Source organism: Trachypithecus francoisi, unplaced genomic scaffold, assembly GCF_009764315.1.
Source record: "Trachypithecus francoisi isolate TF-2019V2 unplaced genomic scaffold, Tfra_2.0 Lachesis_group15, whole genome shotgun sequence".
Lineage (NCBI taxonomy): Eukaryota > Metazoa > Chordata > Mammalia > Primates > Cercopithecidae > Trachypithecus > Trachypithecus francoisi.
In genome coordinates, this window is record NW_022681460.1 from 87,163,954 (window position 1) to 87,186,657 (window position 22,704).

A 22,704-nucleotide genomic window follows, 5' to 3' on the forward strand; every position below is an offset into this window, starting at 1 on the left:
GATGAAACCAAATTGACAAAATTATTTAATTTTCATTTATCCCACTTCTGGCAAATATTTATACATTTTGCTGCTCAAACAATGTTTGGATACAGAGGGAAGTTCTAGACTACTTGGACATGTGATATACTATATGGATCCTATTATTTGACTAAAATTCAAAATTTTCTGAAATTGGAAGCCTATCCGGCCCTAACGATTTGCAATTAGTAATTGTGGATCTGAGCTCATTTTCTCCTTTGATTTTATCAAGGAGAAATTCTAAATTATGTGCTACAATCTTGAAAATATTTCTTTAGTACCTTGAAGTTTTTGAATGCCTCTATCATGAAGGAAGTAGCTGAGTCAGATTTTAACAAACAAAGAAGAACTCTGGATACAAATTACACAAATGGACTGAAAATAATTTAAAACATGATGAAATATGAAGGAGCACAATTCAGAACTCAAAAATGTGAAGAGTTTTATGTATTTTATTCTTTATCATAAGTATGTGCTGAATGAATATATGTATACACTATATATATGCACACACATATACATATAAAATGTACACATGTAAATATTTCATCAGTCTAATGACAGACTTGGAAATCAGAATTGTAGTTGCTGAATGTGTATGCATATGCTTCATGCCTTATTCTCATAATAGATCACAGTAGCAACTCAAAAAATGATGCTTAAATCCAGTGTGATGTCTCTGATGGAAAAAAAAAAAAAAGATGCTTATTATAGATGTAAATACCCATACACACATAATCTCTACCCATCAGACTACTGGCCTTCAAATTTTTTTCCAGTGTAATTATAGAAAATGAGTACTTTTCAGTATTTTATCCAGTAGAGTTGCTGGAGTATTGGTTCCCAATGTATGGTGTCAACTTCCTGAGAGGATAGTTTTTGGGTGGTTATTGTTTACCTGAGTAATTCAGAAGGCATCTGAGTTGTATACAAAGCAGCCTGTGTTGGGAGCAGAGTGAGTCAGGCACAAGTCCTCTGCTTTATGCTGTGCTCTGACTTCCAGGAAGTTCCACTTGCCCTCTTTTTAAAAAATTTTTTAAAATTTTGTTTGTTTGTTTTTTGAGACGGAATCCCTCATTGTCACCAGGGCTGGAGTGCAATGGCATGATCTCGGCTCACTGCAACCTCCGCCTTCCGGTTTAAACGATTGGACTGCCTAAGCCTCCCGAGTAGCTGGGATTACAGGCACCCGTCACCATGCCCAGCTAACTTTTTTGTATTTTTAGTAGAGACAGCATTTCACTATGTTGGCCAGGCTGGTCTTGAACTCCTGACCTTGTGATCTGCGAGCCTCGGCCTCCCAAAGTGGGAGGATTACAGGCATGAGCCACCGCGCCTGGCCTCCGCCTGCCCTCTTTAAGGAGAAAGTCTGGGTCATCACTGTTACAAACAGGGCAGGGCATGGGATTTGGACAATCAGCATTTACTTAGGGTCCACCATGTGCTGAAATCTGAAGACGACACTGGGAGCTGTTTCAATGTTACTAGCAGGCAGAAAAGTCTTTTTCTGCAAGAACTCACAATATAAGCAGAGAACAGGGCAATCCCATATTAAAGGAATTATCTAAGGTATATGAATGAAAGAGCATTGACAGTGTTATTAATATGCATTATGAATGTCAAATTCAATAACATATTCAGATGAAAACTATCAAGGCCTGGACTTGCTGAAGGCACTCTTTTCACCTTTGCTTCTGGTATGCAGGTAGGTATTACAGAATCTTCTCTTTATAGAGGTTAAGAAGATGCTGTAACGGAAAAAGGATTACAGGGTACAGCTAAGTTCCCATCTAAAGTTGGTGCCACAGCAAAGGAATCAATCAACAAAGTGAAGACACCAACCTGCAGAATGGGAAAAAAAATACTCAAACACTACCCATCCGACATGGGGCTAAAAACCAGCTCAAACAACTCTACAGGAAAAAGATCTAATAATATGATTTAAAAATGCTCAAAATATCTGATAGACATTTATCAGAAGACATACAAATGGCAAACGGGTATGTAAGAACTGCTCAACATCACTGATCATCAGAGAAATGCAAATTGAAACTACAAAGTAATATGACTTCACCCCATTTAAAATGGCTTTTATCACAAAACAGGCAATAACAAGTGCTGGTGAGGAGGTGAAGAAAAGGAAACCCTCATACGCTGTTGGTGGGAATGTAAATTAGTACAGCCACTATGGAGAACAGTTTGGAAGTTCCTCAAAAGAGCAAAAATAGGACTGCCATATGATCCAGCAATCCCACTGCTGAGTATATACCCCAAAGAATGGAAATCAGTCTATCGAAGAGGTATCTGCATGTCCATGTATATTGCAGCATGTTTCACAATATCCTAGATTAAGAAATAAAGGAAGTGTCCATCAACAGACAAGTGGATAAAGAAATGTGGTACAGGTGCAGAATAGAAATCAGTCAAAGGAAAGAATGAGATCCTGTCATTTGCAACAATATGGATGGAACTGGAGGTCCTTATGTTAAGTGAAATAAACCAGGCACAGAAAGACAAATTTCATATGTCCCCACTTATTTGTGGGAGCTAAAATTGAAAACATTGAACTCATGGAGATGGAAAGCAGAAGAATGGTTACCAGAGGCTGCAAAAGGCAGTGGGAGGAAAGGGGGAGTGTGGGGATGGTTAATGCATACAAAAAAGAGTTAGAGAGAATGTATAAGATCTAGTATTTGATAGCACAACAGAGGGACTATAGTCAATAATAATTTAATTGTACATTTGAAAATAACTAAAAGGGTACAATTGGATTGTTTGTAACACAAAGGATAAATGCTTGAGGTGATGGAAATCCCACTGACCTTGATGCGATCATTACATATTCAATGCCTATATCAAAATATATCATGTACCCCATAAATACTATGGGTATATTGCTGTATTTCTATGTAATCACAGCAATTAAAAATAAAAATAAAAATAATAATAGAGTTGGTGCCAGTAAAAAGATGAGAGAATGAATTGTAAATGAAGGATTGGTTCTGGAGCCTCAGGACTCAGAGAGACACAGAGCTCCAATAGTGCCTCCTGGCAGTTTCTGGAAAACATTCCACCCACTGTGCTGTGGCCATTATTTTAGAGTATGGGAATCCTTTTGTTTCCTAACAAAAAGTCGTAATTTTTACATTTCTTTGTCATGATGTGAAAGGAACTGATGATTTATTTCTCAGAACTCTGTGGCCCTTGTGAGTGAAACAGAGAAGACAGGCCATGCTTCAATATGAATGCAGCAGCATCCTTTGGAAACAATCTCAAGACCTAACTGAAAACCAATGTTTCTAATTTAAGTATGAGACAGTAATTACTCATACAGCCAGAGAGGATTCCAAGTCCCTGCCTATTTGCAGCACTATCTAAAAACAATCAACTCATCTTTCAAATCTGACCAAACTACAAATGGTATGAGAACTCCGTCGTTTAATAAGGATGTTCATTTTGGCACTCAGCAGCTTACGCATGTCTCACAGATGGCATCTGTCTCGTTTTGCGTAATCCAATCATCCTGCACTACTGCGTCTCACACTTAGTCTCCAGGAGTAATTGAAAAGCTCACGGTGACAATTGTGTCTTCTTCCAGATGTCATCGCTATAAGGAGTGGGGCTTTCATCACCTCCTTGACGTAGGATGTGTACATGGCTCTCCAGGTCAGAGTTGCTCCAAGCAAGGTAAAGAGAAATTACTTCTTTGCATTGCCTTTCAGTGGCTGCCTAGCACTGGTGTAAATGAGTATGTTCTATAAATGGCCTCTCTGTCAGTGGGCAACTTTTTTCACTTTTGGCTGGGTACCATACAGAAAACATTCTGCCGCACGGCTTGCATCTTGTGGTAATAGGGCAATATAAAGGCACCCATGCCCAAGAAAGGATTCTAAAACATGTAAATAGTGGCTGTTTAGAAGGCACCATTTTATTCAGAGGTAAGCTCTCTGGTATTAACACCTGCACGTCTGCTATCGTTTTCTGAAATCATGACAGTTTGTTCTCAATCTTTTTTCTTTCTTTCTTTTTTTTTTTTGCAGGGAGTGGTTTTTATTTTTGTAACTTCTAAAGGGTGTGCAAAATTTTAAAGGCAAAGTATTGAAACATTTCAAGCTGTAGGTTTGTTAGTTTCTTTTTCCCCCTCTGAGGCTAGTGTTAATAGTTGTGTTTTACTTCAGTGTAAAAATACCCCTTAAAAAAAAAAATCAAAGAATCTAAAACAAGGAAATATGCAAAGCCTCAAAGCAGCTGTGTAAATTCACACAGGCTTTAGGCCTATAACGAGCCAGGCTTAAGGGAATGATAGTGGAAATCAGATTTTTACTTAAAAATTAAATTACAATTACTAATGAGTGCTACATTCATTTTAGTAAAATATCAGCACCGTGTGTATTTCCTCAAGCTTTTTCTTTACACTGCCATCATGACCACATATGTCATCAGTGAGTAATGTTGAGCATGACAACAGCTAAGAAAAATTTTCAAGGTCAGTAAAAACATTATTTCAGGAAAAATATTTATTAAAAACATTTTTAAGGGGTTTTTAAATTTCATAATTTATGTATAGATTTGGGATTGAACTAGGAATAATAACTTCTGCTGAAGAGATAAAAATTAAAAGATAAAATCCTTTCTCTTAAGTAGCTTACACAAAGAATGGCGGTTCTATATTTAGTCGGGGCTTACACACACACACACACACACACACACACACACACACACATTGCAGGGAAAATATCCAGATAGTTACTGCAGTTCCTCACTATCTTAGAATTATCTGAGCTTCATGTGTAGAATTACAGCCTTAGAATATTAGAATAATAGTGAATATGTTTGAAATAGACAGGTCGTTGATTATCTGGACTCTCATAATACATCCCTATAAGTTATGAGTTAACTCTTCTTTTAAGTGCTTGTTCACTGTCAGTATTATCAGCACAATAATTACCGATATGCTCATAAATTAATAGTAATAGCAAAAGTGACCATCTAGAGATAACTCGAACACTCAACAAACATTTATTGAGTGCATGCAATGTGCCAGGCATTGGGCTAATTAAATCCCCCCATCTCTACACTTTAAATGAGAGAAAAGCTGACTCAAGGGAAAGAGTCATGGCCAAAGGCCATTTAACTAATTTGCTGTCTGGGAAAATAGCACAAGAACTGGGAAGAAAGCCCAAGTATGAGGACTGCTAAATTGTTCAGAATACAATGTATTCTACTCCTGTAGACGACAAGTTTCCTAACTATGTTAAACTAATGTAAACTTTCCTCTGTAAAACAAATGTTGTAAAAATCTCAGAAGCACAACACATGCCTGCATATCCTCAGGGCTGTTCACCCGAACTGGAGAATTTCATTCATTCAGGCAATTTCAGAGGGAACTACTTATCAGTAGTATGGATCCTTTGCTGTGATTCTACAGGTGAGAGAGTCATATCTCATGATTTCTCCAGGAATTGTCCAGAGAACTACAATGTAGGCTTTCTCATGGGGAGAAGAAAGAGAGAAAGTATATCTATTGAGCACACACAGTACTTAATGTTAAGAATTGTACACATGTTCGGAATACAAATCCCTTATGAAACTTTACCTGTAGATGAGCAGAACGAAACTCAGAAAGTAAGCAGCCAATGCCACACACCTGCCAGTGATTCAGATCACTGGGGGAGAAACTCCAGCATATCTGACTTAGAGTCCACATACTTTATTAATAGACTACGGTTCTGGCCAGGTGCGGTGGCTCATGCTTGTAATCCCAGTGCTTTGGGAGGCCAACCTGGACAGATCACTTTAGGTCAGGAGTTCGATACCAGCCTGGTCAACATGGTGAAACCCCATTTCTACTAAAAATACAAAAATTACCTGGCTGTGGTGGTGCACACCTGTAGTCCCAGCTACTCAGGGAAGCTGAGGCAAGAGAATTCCTTGAAGCCAGGAGGCAGAGGATACAGTGAGCTGAGATTGTGTCACTGTACTCCAACCTGGGTGACAAAGTAAGACTCTGTTTCAAAAAGAAAAAAAAGACTATGTTTCCTACTATAGTGGTCTTGTCTTCCATTATTTCTTTCCTTCCATCCACGATTATTATTCAAAATATATTTATGGAATACCTATGAAAGCCTGACCCGTATTGTAGAGGCTGAAGAATTAAATGTGATCAAATCGGTATCTGTCTTTTAGAGACTGGAGAAAGAAATGTATACCTCCAAAAGTAGGTATGCTACAATACAAGCATAATCAGATCTATAAGACAAATATAATATTATGGAAGCAATAAAAGAAAATAGAGATTGATTCTGTCCTGCAGTGAGGGGTGGAGTGAGAAGATGGTATATGAGCCAGACCTAGTGAATATAGCTACTTGCTCTGTAAACAAGAGTGAAGCTATTGTAGGCAATGGGAACATTCTGCTTTGCAAAATCACACAAGGGCTTCCAGTTTCCATAGAATAAATGGAGAAGGCTATAACAGAAGGACTAGGCCTAGTTTTCACAAAAGAATTCTCCTAAGTCTTCAAAGATCATATACTCCCAATGCTACTTAAATCTTTTTTGAGTATAGAAAAACAAGAAAAGCCACAAGGAAGTTTTATGAAACAAGAAATATATTGTCACCTAAACCATATGAGATAGTACAAAAAAATACTATAGCTCAATCTCACTTATGAATACAGAAGTAAAAATCTAAATGTATTAGCAAACAGAACCCAAGAACTCATCATAAAAATAAAACATCATGACCAAGTGACATTATTCCAAAAACATAAGGATGGTTCAATATTAGGTAATCTACTAACATAATTTAAATGTTCATAAATCTAAGCAGAAAATCATACGATCATCTTCATTCATCTTCGTAGATGCTAAAACTGCCTTTGACAAAAATTGGCAATCGTTCCTGAACCATTCCTGATAAAAACTATTCCTAAATAAAATAAGAACTTTTTTCATCTGATCAGATATATAACTGAAATATATATATATAACCACACATGCACACACACACATTGCACTCCTAAAGCTGGTATATTACTTAATGGAGAATACTAGAGGCATTTACAGAAAGGCCAAGAACAAGGCAAGAATGTCCACTAACTCCACTACTATCTGAACATATGTTAGGGTTGGGCGCAGTAGCTCATGTCTATAATCCCAACACTTTGGGAGGCTGAGGCGGGTGGATCACCTGAGGTCAGCAGTTCCAGACCAGCCTGGCCAACATGACAAAACCCCATCTCTACTAAAAATACAAAAAATTAGCTGGGTGTGGTGGCATGTGCCTGTAATCCCAGCTACTTGGGAGGCTGAGGCAGGAGAATTGCTTAAACCTGGGATATGGAGGTTGTGGTGAGCCAAGATCTCACCACTGCACTCCAGTCTGGGTGACAGAGTGAGACTCCATCTCAAAAAAAAAAAAAAAAATTATATATATATATATATAATGTATGTTAGAGATACTATTCCATTCAATTAGATCAGAATAAATGAAAGAACCATGATAATTAAAATAGAAGTAAAACTATCTCTATTTACAGTTGATATCATAGTATATATGGAAAATCCAAAACAATAATGAAAACACTAACACAATTTTAAAAATCAGTAAGGTAATAGACTATTAAAATACAAAAATCAGAAGCTTTTCTACAAATAAACAATAGCTAGTTAGATAATGTAACGGAAGAGGAAACTTCAGTTGTATTAGTAGCAAAAAGAATTTATTTAATCATAAGCTTAACAGGAAGTGTGTAAAATCTATATGAGAAAAAAATTAACATACTCCTGAAAAATACAAAAGTGGACTTGAATAAGTTTGTAAATTTTTCTTGTTTTTGAATGGTACTTGTAAACATAATAAAGCTATCATTTATTACCATCTTAATAAGTTTGGCATAATCTCAATAAAAATAACAAAGTTGTTTTTATGGAGCTAGTCAAGTAGATTTTGAAGTTTATATGAAAAAATAAAAATAGCTATGAGAACCCTAAAGAAAAGAAAAAGGAGAGGTGACTAGCCTTACTAGATCTTTTTTAAGCAGTTTTATTGAGGAATAAACTAAAATACAAAAAGTGTACTTATTTAATGTATACAAGTTTATACATTTGAACATTTGCAACACCTGTGAAACCATCAGCATAATTAAGATAATAGACATATTTATCACCTCCACAGGTTTCCTTGTAAACGTTATAAAGTTTCCTTGTGCTCCTTTGATGGTTTCCTGTGTGTGCATGCATGTGTGGTAAGAACACTTAATGCAAGCTCTATCCTTTTAACAAATGCCTTGCCAGATATTAAAACATACTATAAAGTTTCTATAATTAAAACAGTGTGGTATTGATTCATGAGTAGATAGCTCAATGGAGGCGAATAGAAAGTTCACAAATAGACAAAAGTGTATATGAAAATGTAGTAATGAAAAAGACGATATCCCATTGGAATGTCATAAAGCAAGGAAGTATAAAAATGATGGCGCTATGTAAAAAGAACACAGGTGGTATCTGGTAGGTGCTCAAATTGGTCAAACTTGGGATAATTTGAGCATCAACAGAAATCATGATGTTAATTATGGCACACAGAAAACAAAAAAGACCATAATAAAAAATAAATGAATAAATAATAAATACATAAATTAATAGGTAAGTTCAAGGGTAAGAAAGGAAATATCTTCATGGAAGAATATCTACTGAAATGCAGAAGAAAAAATAAAATAATAAAACCATCGGTTTACAATACCAATGTAAATAATTGATTCAGACGAGATATGTTGATGAATGGCTGAAAAGTTTTGGGGGAACCAGATATTTATATAGTCTCAAGTGTCACCCCACAGATTACTTATTAATTACAAATGATGAACAGTGCAGTGAAAATAGATCTAGTAGATATTACCTTTACCAAGTGATCAAACTGACCATCAGTAATAATGAAAGTCATATTTTGCATCTTCTCATAAGATACAATGGGAAATGCACAATATTACCTTTGTAGAGTTCTTCCCCAAAGAATCTGGTCATGAGGAAACCATCAGACAAATTCAGAGTAGGTTACTAAAGAGACATGACAACCAAATGTAACATGTGAAAATATGATTGATTCCAGAATTCTCAGATTTTGAGAACAATAGAGGAAATCTGAATATAAACTCCTTATCAATAGTATTTTATATCTATGTAGGATTTATTGTGTGTAGTAATAGTTTTGAATTATAGGAGAATGTCCTTTTTCCTGCCTGTGAGAATTTGGGAAAAATACTTACTAAGTTCTTTGGAAATTTTGTCTTCACTTTCCGTCATTGAGAAATAAATGTATTATAATGTCACATTAGCTTGACACTATACCCCACCATCTTTAGCAAGGCTGTCTAGAACAATATGCATTTCATCCACCAGCATAAGTAATTCATTTCTTAAAAAAGAAAAATATCTTCACTAACTTGATAGAACAATAGTGTCTATGAAGTTTGGGTACGTGTTTCTTTATTGTTAGTGAAGTAAAATATTACATGTGCTCATTTTAATTGGAAATTTGTCTCTTGCCCATTTTGCTCAGGAACCCAGACCTGTGGCCATCCCATGTGGAAATCCTGACTGAGGGGAAACTCTAGGACAGGTCTAGGTTTCTGTTTGTCACCTAGACCAGTTCCTATATCCTCAGTAGTTCTTTCCATTGTAATCACCTGAGAGGTTTGTTAAAATGCAGTTACCAGCGTTAAGAATAATAACCGGCCGGGCGCGGTGGCTCAAGCCTGTAATCCCAGCACTTTGGGAGGCCGAGACGGGCGGATCACTAGGTCAGGAGATCGAGACCATCCTGGCTAACACGGTGAAACCCCGTCTCTACTAAAAAAATACAAAAAATTAGCCGGGCGAGATGGCGGGCGCCTGTAGTCCCAGCTACTCGGGAGGCTGAGGCGAGAGAATGGCGTAAAAACCCAGGAGGCGGAGCTTGCAGTGAGCTGAGATCCGGCCACTGCACTCCAGCCTGGGCGACAGAGCGAGACTCCGTCTCAAAAAAAAAAAAAAAGAATAATAACCTTTGTGAACCATTTAAAGGGCATGTATGTGGGCAGATATTGAATATGAAGAGTCTGGACCATTGTGATTGTTCCTGGGAGCCTAGATCTTCATGAAACCTAGCTTATCTCTTTTCTGTGAGGTAGCTTTGCAATTACTTTTAGCAATTATGGATGCTTCTTGATTCACAATGGGATTATGTCCCAATAAACCTGTTGTAAAGTTGAAACATTGTTAAACTGAACCATTGTAAGTCAGACAGCAGCTGTAATCAGAACCACAAAGCTTTTTGTTCTGACCAGGATTCAATAAATTTTATATACAATTGTGTATACAATTGTGACTCTTTAAGTGACTAGCTTTGTGGAAATCACTTAATTTCTCTGGGCCTCTGTTTTTTCATCTATAAAGAGGTGACTATAATCCTAACTCACATGTTTATTCAGATGAGTGAGCTCATCTAGACAAGCACACAGTAAAGAGTCATATAAATGTTAGGTATACTTGCTTGTTCTAATTATTTTCTGTGTGATTATTTTGTCTCTTCTTACCTCTTCCTTTTTATCCCCAGGAAGTCTGAAACAGTTTTGGGCAGAATGTCAACACCTGATAATTATCTCCTGAATGGTGACTCTCTCACTGTACAGTAAAGATTGCTTTTATCTGGGGTACTGTTCAGTGTGGCCTGGACTCTGACCAATCATAACTGATTCTACTTAAATAACCAGAATGTCTGTAGAGCCATCCTTCTATTAATTCTAAAACTGTAACAATTCATCCAACAACTTATATTCTTTGAATACCTACTGTGTGCCAGGAACCACACTGGACACTACACATATATTAGTGAGCCAAATGGACACATCTCTTCCTCCCAGTCCCTTCTTAAATAAAATGAGGTAAGTAGCATAGAAAAAGTAGACCCTGTATCTTTTAGCAGTTACTTGCAGAACCATAAAATAATATCTGGAAGACATCCCACTAGGGTGTTATTAAATGCAACAACAAGAAAAACTCGAGAGCTAAATGAAGAGAGGTGGCTCTCAGCTCCAGGAGAGTGGAATGAATGTGAGCTTTTCCTTTTTGAATTATGCCCCATCGAGCCAGTGTAGAAATTGGCAAGTCAGTTAAGTGAGTTACACTGCTGAAGTACTCAGCTCCACTTAAGCTCTGAATCCTTAGGGATGCCACCTGCACATACTCATATTCTATCCAGGTTCCAGCCTAGCCCTAGCAAAGATAGTGCTCACGGTTTTGGGAGATTCTAAATGTGCAAATCAATAGCACTTTCCTCTATCCTTTTTTACATATGTATAGCCTTTTCTTAATTTCAACTTATTAAAACTGCTTTAGTTTTTAGGGCAGTAGAAGGAAGGCTGGTATCAAAATATTTTGATCGAAAAAGATGACAAAGATGTAAAGACCAGTTGTAGCAGACCATTTTCTGAAAGCAACTTGTAAAAACATTCTTTACATCATAAATGTGCACATTTTGCAGACTGGTGCACATTTATTTCACTTTCAGAATAGGATTGTAAAACAAAAAAAAGGTGGAAGCTTTTTAATAAAGAAGTTTGCATTTATAATGATCTGTGTTTGAATATTATAAATCTTCAGACTAATGAGAGCTTTTTTGGGAGAAAAGAGAGTGTTAGGGAGCATACAGCAGAGAATAAGAAGTCAGGGGAACTTCTTGGAGGAAGTGAGATATCAGTTTAGACCTGAAAAGATGAGTGGGAGTTAGTTTTCCAAAGAAAGGAGTCATTAATTCTAGATAGGGGGAGCAGCATTGAACTTTTCCAGATATAGGAAGTACTTAAGAATGGCTGGAGCACCAAAGAGGAGAGTGAACACAAAGGAAATAACAGGACCCACGGGTGACCTTCTTATATGCACAAGATAATTGTGAAATGTTCTTGTGTTTTCCTTTTCTACCAGTTCCTCCATTGGAGGTTATGTTGTGCCGGAGAATTAGATTTGGTGTATGGGAAAGCAATGAAGAGGAACATTCAATGCTGTGGGTGCTCGTTTGTTTTTTCAACTTCCAAAATGAGCTCCATCAATAGACTGGAAAGAGAATTCCAGAGGGAGCTTGAATAGGCTCTGCAGAGATCTGCCTGAGGAGCACCAGATCTTGAGGCAGATGGTGAGGACGTGGCTGGGGGAGAGGCTGAGACTGGATTGCATGTTGTGGGGCTTGTATGGAGAAGAGCTGGAGAAGGCAGGAGAAGGCAGGAGAAGGCTACCTAGAACGGTTTGTGGCTGGCGACAGGGCGCTAAAAGGAAGGTGAGGTACCGTTTGCAGACAAACCCCTCGTAGAGCCCTGTTAACCTGCTGTTACTGGGGGAAGGTGTGTTTCTCCTTGCCAGTAGGCATAGCTACCTGCCTCTTCATTGCCCTTGTATAGTCCAGCGGAACAACACGCCCTCTGGTCCCTGGGACTTTGCTGAGTCCATGGACTTGCTCAGTGATCCTTTTCTCTTCATGCCAGCCCCATCTCAATGGGCCAGAGTACTTGTAAACCCCCTGAAACCGTATGTCCTTGACCCCAGAGGAACAAACAAGGCGAAGTGCCAGCTTCTGTGCTCCAATGATAAAGATGGATTATACTTCCTGTCTGGCAGTGTTGTTGTGCGGATTAAAGGAGATAAGGTTTGCAAAGTGGCTAGCTTAGTGTCTCGCACATACAGGTATTAAGCAAAGGTTACCCCTTACCTTTTGAGGGATGTTCCTCAAAATTGTATTAATCAAAGCATGCTTTAAAAGTTTGTGAAGATGCTCACTGGTTGAATAAATTTATTGAAAAAATTCATATTTTTACCAAAAAAGTAATATATGCAAATTTAAATAAAATGGTATAAAACATCCCATTTATCCCTCATCTAGCTTCAAAATTATCAACTCCTATTCAATCTTGTTTCATCTTCATTTCCAGCTATTCTCTTATCTTTTTATTTGGAAACTAACCCGGACATCATATTATTTCAACTGCAAACATGTCCTTATGCATCTTCAAAGACAATGACTTAGAAAAAAACACCATACCATTATCTTACCTTAAAAATGTAACAATAATTTTTTAACATGATTAAATATCCAGTCAAGTTTAAATAGCCAAATGTCTCATAAATGTCATAATTTTTAAAAGTTTATTTGATTCAGGATCCAAATATATTTACAAACATAATAAAAAGTTTGGCAGTAGCCAAATATCTAGACAGCTACAAATTCTGAGTCTCCCATATTGGCTTTTCCTAGAGTGCAGCAATAATACTGTATCATAATAAAATAATGCTCCCTCATTTGGACCTCATTATTGAGTGCTTTTACTTTGTTAATTCAATACAATTATTTTCCTAATCTCAACTTGACCACTAAATAAAGGTGTGTCCTTGGGCTATTCACTCAACTTGTCTGAGTCACAGTTTTCATAATTTTAAAAACAGAGTTTTGAACTAAAATTGATTATTCATGCCAGGTGCAGTGACTCATACCTGCAATCCCAGCACTTTGGGAGGCTAAGACAGGCAGATCACTTGAATTCAGCAGTTTGAGACCACCCTGGCCAACGTGGTGAAACCCCGTCTCTACTAAAAATACAAAAAATTTGCTGGGAGTGGTGGCGGACGCCTGTAATCCCAGCTACTTGGTAGGCTGAGGCAGGAGAATTGCTTGAGCCTGGGAGGTGGAGGTTGCAGTGAGCCAAGATCATGCCACGGCACTCCAGCCTAGGCGACAAAGCAAGACTCCTCTAAATAAAGAAATAAAGATTATTCAGCATGCTTTCATTGTGAACTTCTGGGTGGGGGCAGGACAGCACAGGGTTGAGAGGAAACATTCAGCAGATCTGGCCTGGAGCCCTGCCACATGTAGGCCACATGAGCTGGGATTAGTTCCTTAATCTCTCTTTGTCTCGGTTTCCAAGTCTGTGAAATGCAAATGAAAGCCAACCAAACCCAGAAAGTTTTTCCTGTATGCATGTAGTGGTGTGGTACAGGGAAGGGTGAATACAATGAGAAAATACGAGTACAGTGATGGTCACATAGGAATCTTCAATAAATAGTCAATATAGTTAGGCTATCAACTGGGGCAGGGGATGAGGAGATGAGGCTGGAGGACAGGCAGAGGTGAGAAATGTCTTGTCCACTGTCCACACATGGAAATTTAGTACTTGAAGTGCGGCTAGTCTGAATTGAGATGTCTTGTAAATAAATTACCTTTTGTACTTCTAAGACGTAGTATGAACAAACAACATAAAATATCTCATTTTTAATGATTCATTTATGTCAAAATTGTAATATCTTGGATATACTGTGTTAAATAAATATTATTAAAATTAATTTTACCCTATCAAAATTTTTATAAATGTGGCTATTAAAAAATTTAAAATTACATATGTGGCTTGCATTGTATTTCTGCTGGACAGCACTGGGCTAGATTATGGATTACCATTCCAGCCATTTAGAACTGATAGTGCTCCCCTTATTATCCAACCAATCAATAAAATTGGGTTGGAAAACTGGGAGATAGAGTCAACAGTTTCCTCTCCCTTAACCCCCACAAGTTATCCATTCTGTTTCCTTAATAGTTCACATACCTGTCCTCTTCTCCATTTCCATTGCAAACCCATTTAAATGCTTCCCGGACCTAATGGCCCCTCTCTAGTCTATACTACTCCTTAAATCTTTCAGTCTCCCCAGGGCCTTCAGGGATATGCAAAATTCCTCATTAAGGTGTAAATTTCCCTTCACCTCTGACTTCAGCTCTTTAAACCTCGCCTACCAAAACTCCTCTCCATCAAGTTTGGCTTCACCCAGGTCTTTGCAAGTGCCTCTTGTGCCTATGGATACCCCTGCCACTGCTCCAGCTCATCATAGGTAGAATAAGGGTTGAGTCAGAGCAGCACTTGAGTCTCAGCTTCACAATTTACTGTTAAATGTTCAGAAAGTTACAAGACCTCTCTGAGCCTCATTTTTCTTCTCTCTAAAAAAGGATTCTACCACTCAGAAGTTTTATAAGGATTAAACGAGGTAATGCAGATGTGATACCATAACTGAAGAAAACCTACAATAAATGTTGTCAAAGATTTTCTGGGGAATGTTCATGCCCCCTTCACACACGTGCATGGAAGCACACAAACACACACACATAACCTACCCATTCTCTGCTGTTGTCTTGCTTGGGCTTACATAGCACTCCATACCCTCCTCAATTATACCTCTTCTCTTTGTATTGTAGCCATTTCTTCACTCATTGTTGCCTCTAGATCAGTAGTTCTCAAAGTGTGGTAATAGATACAGCTGATCCAGCATCAGCTGGGAACTTGTTATGAACACAAATTCCTGGAACCCATCCCAGAATTACCAAATCAGAAACTCTGGGACTTGGGCCCGGTAATCTATGTTTTAACAGGACCTTAATGTAAGTCTGATGCTTGTACATTTGAGAACAACAGCTCAACTGCATCTCTATGGCTTGGACCACATCTAATTTACCTTGCATTGCCACCCCGCCCAGTAACTATTTGTCAAATGAAAAAGATGGAGGAATAAATCCCGATAATGATGTGAGGCCATAAAAGGATATAAAGCAGAGGAAGTCATGGTCTGATTGTTTTTTAGAAAATACTTACGTTCCATAGACTCTGTAGGGTGTAGATTTGAGGAAGAACATACTAAAAGCAAATGAATTTGCTTATGAGAAAAGTATTATTTGAAATCTAGACTTATAATTCAGGTAGAAAAATTAATTGTTTACAAAAATTATGCCTTGCTTTTCCAAATATTTCTTACAAATCATTTTAAAATATATTATTTTGATATTATATTTATATTTAATGCTTTATAAATTTGTCAGGAAAAGTGTATCTCTATGTAAAGTTTGTCAACAAATATATTGTCTCACAAATTATAATTTAATTAAAAAATGGTTCCAAATGTCTTATACAGATTTAGTATTTGTAGGTTTTCTGGGTATGTAGTACAATCCTCATGTTTGGATTATACAAGGGAAATTTTAGAGTAAGTGAATGTATTAAAACATTAAAGTGTTATTTAAATTTTAATATTAACAGAGATAAGAATAGTTTCATGGTTGAAAATACATGTTAGTATACAGACTATATATTATTCATCTTATTTTGGATTGAAATGAAATAAAGCAATCATCTAGAAAGATCTAAAGGCTATTAATGCTCAAATTAAAAGAAAAACAATTGATATATCAATACATGGTAGGAAGAATAAAGCAAACCCAAAGACACATGACTCTTAAAAAAATTATAGTGCTGAAGAAGCTCCCAGCTGCTCCGTTTTACATACCCATCTCCCAGTAGCAAATTCTTATTCCAGCAGTTGGGGAAGAATTGAGCCAGTTGATGCATGGGCCTCAACTCAGGCAATACCTCCACACTTTCTTTTGACCTTCAAAGACTCTTTGCTACAAAATGAGGGCTTTTAGCTATTTCTGTATTGATTCCTTCCAAGTGGAAGATGTAGTTTCCTGCCCAACTCCTTCTTCCCTGCTAATAGAATTCCAATTTTTCTTTTATTGAGGCAGTAGGTGCCTGTCCCCGGAAGTGCAGCCATGATGTCATAAAGCTGCCATAGTAAACCCTTTTACACTACCTGTGATTGTTCAGTAAGTGCACATGTGGCCCTGTGGCGGACAATGAGACATAATGGGAAGGCTGTTTGCAGCCTCTAGGAAGGATTTTTATTCTCTGATAAAAGAAAGACAGCTATGGGAAGAAGGTCTCTTTTGCACACATTCCTTTTAAAAAATCACGTTGTGTCAGCTATCATGGAACCACAGGCTATACAGGTCTTAGGGAGAGAATGAGGAGCATGGATAGGAGGGGACCAAGGGTTGAGGAAGGAGAGACTGAAGGTCATAAGGGAAGAGAGATTAAGAGACTAGGAATGTGAAGGCCAGGCGCAGGGTGGCTCATGCCTGTAATCCCAGCACTTTGGGAGGCCGAGGCAGGCGAGTTTGAGACTAGCCTGGCCAACATGGAGAAACCCCGACTCTACTAAAAGTACAAAATTAACTGGGCTTGGTGGTGCATGCCTGTAATCCCAGCTACTAGGGAGGCTGAGGCAGGAGAATTGCTTGAACCTGAGAGACTGAGGTTGCGGTGAGCCGTGATAATGCCATTGCACTCCAGCCTGGGCAACAAGAGCGAAACTCTCTCTCTCAAAAAAAAAAAAAAAAAAAAAAAACAGAGACAAGGAATGTGAGATCCTGAGGGTGAACTGGGGATGAGAATCAGGGAAGAGAGGTGAGACTTGGTGAGCAGGGCTGGGGGTGGACACAGGCAAAGAGTAGGGGGTGTTGAGGATGGTGTGGGAGCAAGGGATAGGGGAAGACTCTGAAGGTCCCAGAACCCTGGAGTCCTATTTTCTCATGGCCCTCTCAGGCTTCACATCCTACCCATTTAAAAATAGTTGGAAGAAGTAGGTTCTTGGTAGATCTGTAAATCTGGTCCATTCAGCCACTTGGTTGTGGTCTACTTTCTGCTAACTAGCTTCTCCTCTTGCCTCTAGCTGTGGGCTCCTTCTGTACCTAGGCAAGTGAAAATATGTGGTCAGTTTGGTGAATTGGTCATTCGAGTAAAATTAATAATAATCCTAAAGTGTTGGAGTGTGGATTAAGCAAAAATGGCTTTAAGATTCTAAAATAAAAGAATAAACTGAGTAAATTGAGCATTTCTCATGTGAAATGCTGCAACTTTTATTATAGTCATAAGGATGTCTTTGAAAAGGTTAATAGCAAAGTTTGGCACATTTTTGATTGTTTGTTGGCTTTTTAAGTATTTCTTCATGTGAATTCCCTATTTACATACTTTGTCCATTTTTCTATTGGTTTGTCTTTTTCTAACATTTGTGTGAGTTTATATATTATAGATATCAATCCTTTTCCTGTGATATATATTGCAAATATTTTCTCCCAACCTATTCCTTGGCATTTAAGCCTTTAATCCCCTTGAAATTTATTGTGGTGTCTGGTACAAGACTGGAATCTAATGGGATTTTTCTGTTTAGAAGTTAGACTATTTTCACAGGACCATTTGTCAAATAATCTTTCTGATTCTCATTAATCTGCAGTGCTTCTTTCTTAGGTCTCAGATGTGGAAGAGTCCATTTCAGGACCATCTATTGTGTTTTACCAAATTGCTCTGTAAATTCTTGTATAGAGGTTTAAGTATTGTGTTATTTATGTGGGGTTTTTTAAAATATTGTTTGGAATTTACCTGTTCTCATCTTTCTATAGGTTGATGCAAAAGTAACTGTGGTTCTTGCCATTATTATTATGATTGGCAAGATTATATTATTATCACAGCTGAGGTTTAGAGTCATTTTGTCAAGTTAAAATACAAATATTGGTATTTAGGAAGTTTGTTCCAGTGAATGGAGCGTAAGTGATATGGATTTGTATATTGCATTAATTATTGGTGCAAATGTGTAAGATGGTAACTTCTTCAGCTAGCAACATTTTTAAAATATGTAGTGTTTTATAAATTTGTCAGGAAAAGTCAGTGTATCTCTATATAAAAGTTGTCAACAAATATATTGTCTCACAAATTATAATTTAATTAAAAAATAGTTCCAAATGTCTTACACAGATTTAGTATTTATAGGTTTTCTGGGTATGTAGTACAATCCTCATGTTTTTGGATTACACAGGGAAAATTTTATAGTAAATGAATGTACTAAAAAATTAAAATGTTATTTGAATTTTAATATTAACAGAAATAAGAAAAGTTTAATGGTTGAAAATACATACTAACATAGAGACTATATATTATTCATCTTATTTTGGATCGAAATGAAAGCAATCATCTAGAAATATCTAGAGGCTATTATCGTTCAAATGAAAAGAAAAACTAACTGATTTCAATACATGGTAGGAAGGATAAACCAAACCCAAGACACATGACACTTAAGAAAATTATGCCGCCGAAGAAGCTCCAAGATGGACACTTTGAAGTCCTTCCCATCCCATGGGTCCTTAAGCAATACAAGGCTAGTCAACACTATCTAGTAATCATTCATCATCTTTTGCCAAACTAGTTACCAAAGACCATGTGAAAAATCCCAGGCTCTTGGACCTCACACCTGTTTTCTCCACAGGTTGTTTTGCAGAAGCTTCTTCTATGTGTCACCCTGTTCTACACCGTGTACTACGTGTCCCTGAGCATGGGCTGCGTGTTGTTTGAGTAAGTAGCACATTGTCTTCAAACAGAATTAAAAAGCTAACACTGAATAGGAAAGACTTTTATAGTTAACGTTTCACATGTCTTTATGGATTAGAGGATGTGGATTTTTGTTTAAGACATAGTTTCTTACTTTTGGTTATTTTTTATTTTTTGGTAGAGATAAGGTCTCACTATGTTGCCTAGGTCTTGAACCCCTGGCCTCAAATGATCCTCCTGCCTTGGTCTCCCAAAGTGCTAGGATTACAGGCATGAGCCACTGCATCCAGCCTACTTTCATTATTTATGTAAAAATAGGCAAATGTTCTATCTCTGAAAATGATAAAAGTAACAATCATGAAATGAAGTGGATAGAATCAGTTAGGACTGTTTCTCTTACCTCTTTGGAGGATGTTCATGGAAAGAAAGTGAACCCATTACTCCCTGGTCTGGTATTGAATCAGATAAGGCTTGAACAAGAAAGACGCTTAAAGATCATCCACATCCAATTTAAATAATTTCTGTTAGGTTGGAAATAGCTTTTGGGAGGCAAGAGACCCAAGTTCTTACTAACTTTCTGAATCATCTTGACCAAACCACAGTGTATCTCCTATTTCAGTGCCTTCGTCTGTCAAATGGAATAATCCAAAAAAGAGTTATTATGAGGACAAAATGGGATATACATGTATTTTAATAGTATTGTTTTTATGTAAGTGTAAAACATTATTTTTTCAGGTAATTTTTTTCTTGCTATGGTTGAATTTTGTCTCTACAGATTTTGGCTGCCAATATATTGGTTGCTTTGAGATTCATTATGTGCATTTACAAATGATGTCTTAGAAATTGAGTGCTTACACAATTTAATTTTATTGTGCAAGCAAGGAATTCTATTTCAATATGCAAATTAATACCAATATGCAACTATCAAAAAATAATGGTACCAGTGTTTGCAATGGAAAGAATATTATTCAGCATGCTTGCAGGCAAGCCCATGGAGGAAGTATCTGGCGCTCACATGCAGCCTCAACCTTTTTGCTGGGACGGGAGATGGTGAGGCTATGCCTGGGGCAAGGAGAAGGCAAGACTGTAGGATTCTCTGAGCATTCAAGGGTTTGTAGTTAACATGAGTCAGAGGTGAGGAATTTGAAGTAATTAGACCTTAAAGCTTCAGGAGGCAGCAAACTGGCTGGCCAGCTGCACACAGCTACAAACTTGGGTATAGTATAAAGTCCAGTTGTATGCTTTATAGACTCAAATTTTAGAACAGGAAGGGAACTCAGATATTAATCTCTTCAATTTACAGATAGGAAATTGGAGCCCAGAGAGATTAGGTGACTTGCCCAAGTTCATGGTTATAGCACCACCAGGATTAGAACCTGTATCTTGTTGTTTTTCAAGCCTCCGCTGTCTCCATGGTATTACGTTCTCCTTCCATGTTTGATGGCAGGAAATACTAAGATTCTAGCTGAGACATCAAATAAAATTAAGTCCACTTCGTGGACAAAGTAGAACTTAATTGGACAAAGAAGACAATGTGGACAAAATGTTATTTGGCTGTCATCCAAGTCAGCCTGTTTTTAAAAACTCTTTCTTCTTAGCTCACTTCATTTTTTTCTGCTTAGCAAGTTTTTTTATATAAATGGTATCATATAATAGGTGTCATTTTATAACTTTTTTCAACATTACATTTCAAAAATATATCCATGATGGGATGTATTTAGCATTTAATTAATTTATTCTAACTGCTACAGTAGCTCACTTAATGTTAAAAAAATACGTTATAGCACCATTTGGGTGAACCTATTTTACATCTGTAGAACTACTGGGTTGGCCTTAAAGTGAGCTTACATTTTGTAGCTAGACATTGCCTTGTCCCTTGTTACCTTTTTTCCCTCTCACCTAATGATTGATCTGAAATTTTGCTATAACTGTTACCACAACTTGTAATTCTAGCAAGAAGAGGGAGAGGTTTGAGTCAGAAAAAAATTCTATAGAGATTATTATCTTCACTGGTGATTTCTTCCCATTTCAGCCAGTTTTGAAATGTGCCATAATGTGGGTAAATTGAATAACTTATCCTAGTATGAGAATAGTAACATGCGTCGCTTTGATGTGCAGTTATGAACTGCTTCATTCAGAGTAAACTGTTTTCATTTATAACATCTTTAGGGTGCATGAGTTGGATGTCCTGGCACCATTTGATTTCAAAACAAATCCCTCATGGCTCAACATAAACTATAAAGGTAATTGTTTTAATTTAAAATTCTTATCAATTAGTGAACAAAATGCCACTAAAAATAAATTTTTTAATAAAAAAATTTTAAATATCAGGCCTATCTCACAGTCATCTATGTATTTTATCTGACTTCAAAAATTAATTAGGAAAAGTGCTATCAAAAATTTTAAAGTTGTAATTCCTTGGAGATGGAGTAAGATGGGATAAGTGGAGAAAAGGAATGAGAATTCTTATATAAATTTTCATTTCATTGTATTGGGGGTGAATTTTTATTCATTATTTTTAAAGAAAAGGAAGAATAATAACGTGTTGATGTAGAAAAATATTTGTGAGATATAAAATAGATAATTAAATACAGCAAAAGAGTTCATATAATACAATTTCATTTTTGTAGCATAAAGTGAAATACATGGTGTCAGTGATAAGAAGTCTGGAGAATTATGCAACAAATTGTTATCTCCCATCTGGGGTGACAGAGAACTTTCGTTTTCTACTTTGTACATTTCTGCTTGGTTTTATTTTTCTTCCCAAAATAGTATAGAACTTGTTGCAGAAGAAAAACAATAAGAAAGAATACACTAAGGCAAAATTTATCTCTTTTAAATTTGGCATTTTTGTTGAATAGTTATTAATTAATATCTAGTATGTTCATTACCCTTATGTATATTAATAATCACACCTATGTACCTTGAATATATGTAAAATATTCTTGTTTCAGGGCTCTTCATGATGAGTTTCCTCCATCTTTAGAAAAGTAAAATTTTAATGTGTTCTATCATAAAATAAAACATTAATTAATGAAAGTTTAGAAAATATCTACAAACAGAAAAGAGAAAAGTAAAATAAATCATGTACTTACATTCTATACACAGTAATTACTCTTAGTATTTTGTTAAGTTTTTCCCTATTCTTGTTTTTTAATGTTACTGTCAATTCCTTAAATCATACAATTCACTAGAAAACCATTGGAGAATCTTTTTGGGGTACAAATATGCAAATATAGAAAAATTGCTGGAGGCCAGTGATATGGGATTTCTAGTATAATTTGTATAGGAAACTTGTTCAGTTGGAGTTACTGAATTGAAATAAAAAGCTTTAGAACAGCCTCCTCAAATGAGTATCCTTTTTTGGTGCCATTATTGATTCAATTTTGGATAGCGAAGTATATGTGAGAACGAGATACTTCCATTCTGAGATACAAGAGGTCTAACACTTTATCTTAACTTTCTTT

The 22,704-nt window shown here is 36.8% G+C and overlaps 1 protein-coding gene across 2 annotated transcripts in view; it reads left to right on the forward strand.

Moving 5' to 3' along the window:
* Positions 1–3,257: 3,257 nt before the first annotated feature.
* TMEM244 (transmembrane protein 244) overlaps positions 3,258–22,704 on the forward strand; it is a 45,730-nt gene continuing 26,283 nt past the window's right edge. The window contains exons 1-4 of one of the 2 annotated variants that reach the window (XM_033235501.1): positions 3,258–3,441; positions 3,620–3,708; positions 19,176–19,261; positions 21,407–21,480. In XM_033235501.1, coding sequence (XP_033091392.1) covers positions 3,676–3,708; positions 19,176–19,261; positions 21,407–21,480 — 193 coding nt within the window. In that variant the 5' untranslated portion in view covers positions 3,258–3,441; positions 3,620–3,675. Of the gene's footprint in view, positions 3,442–3,496; positions 3,709–19,175; positions 19,262–21,406; positions 21,481–22,704 lie in introns of those variants that run through there. The other variant, XM_033235502.1, reaches the window with a different exon arrangement.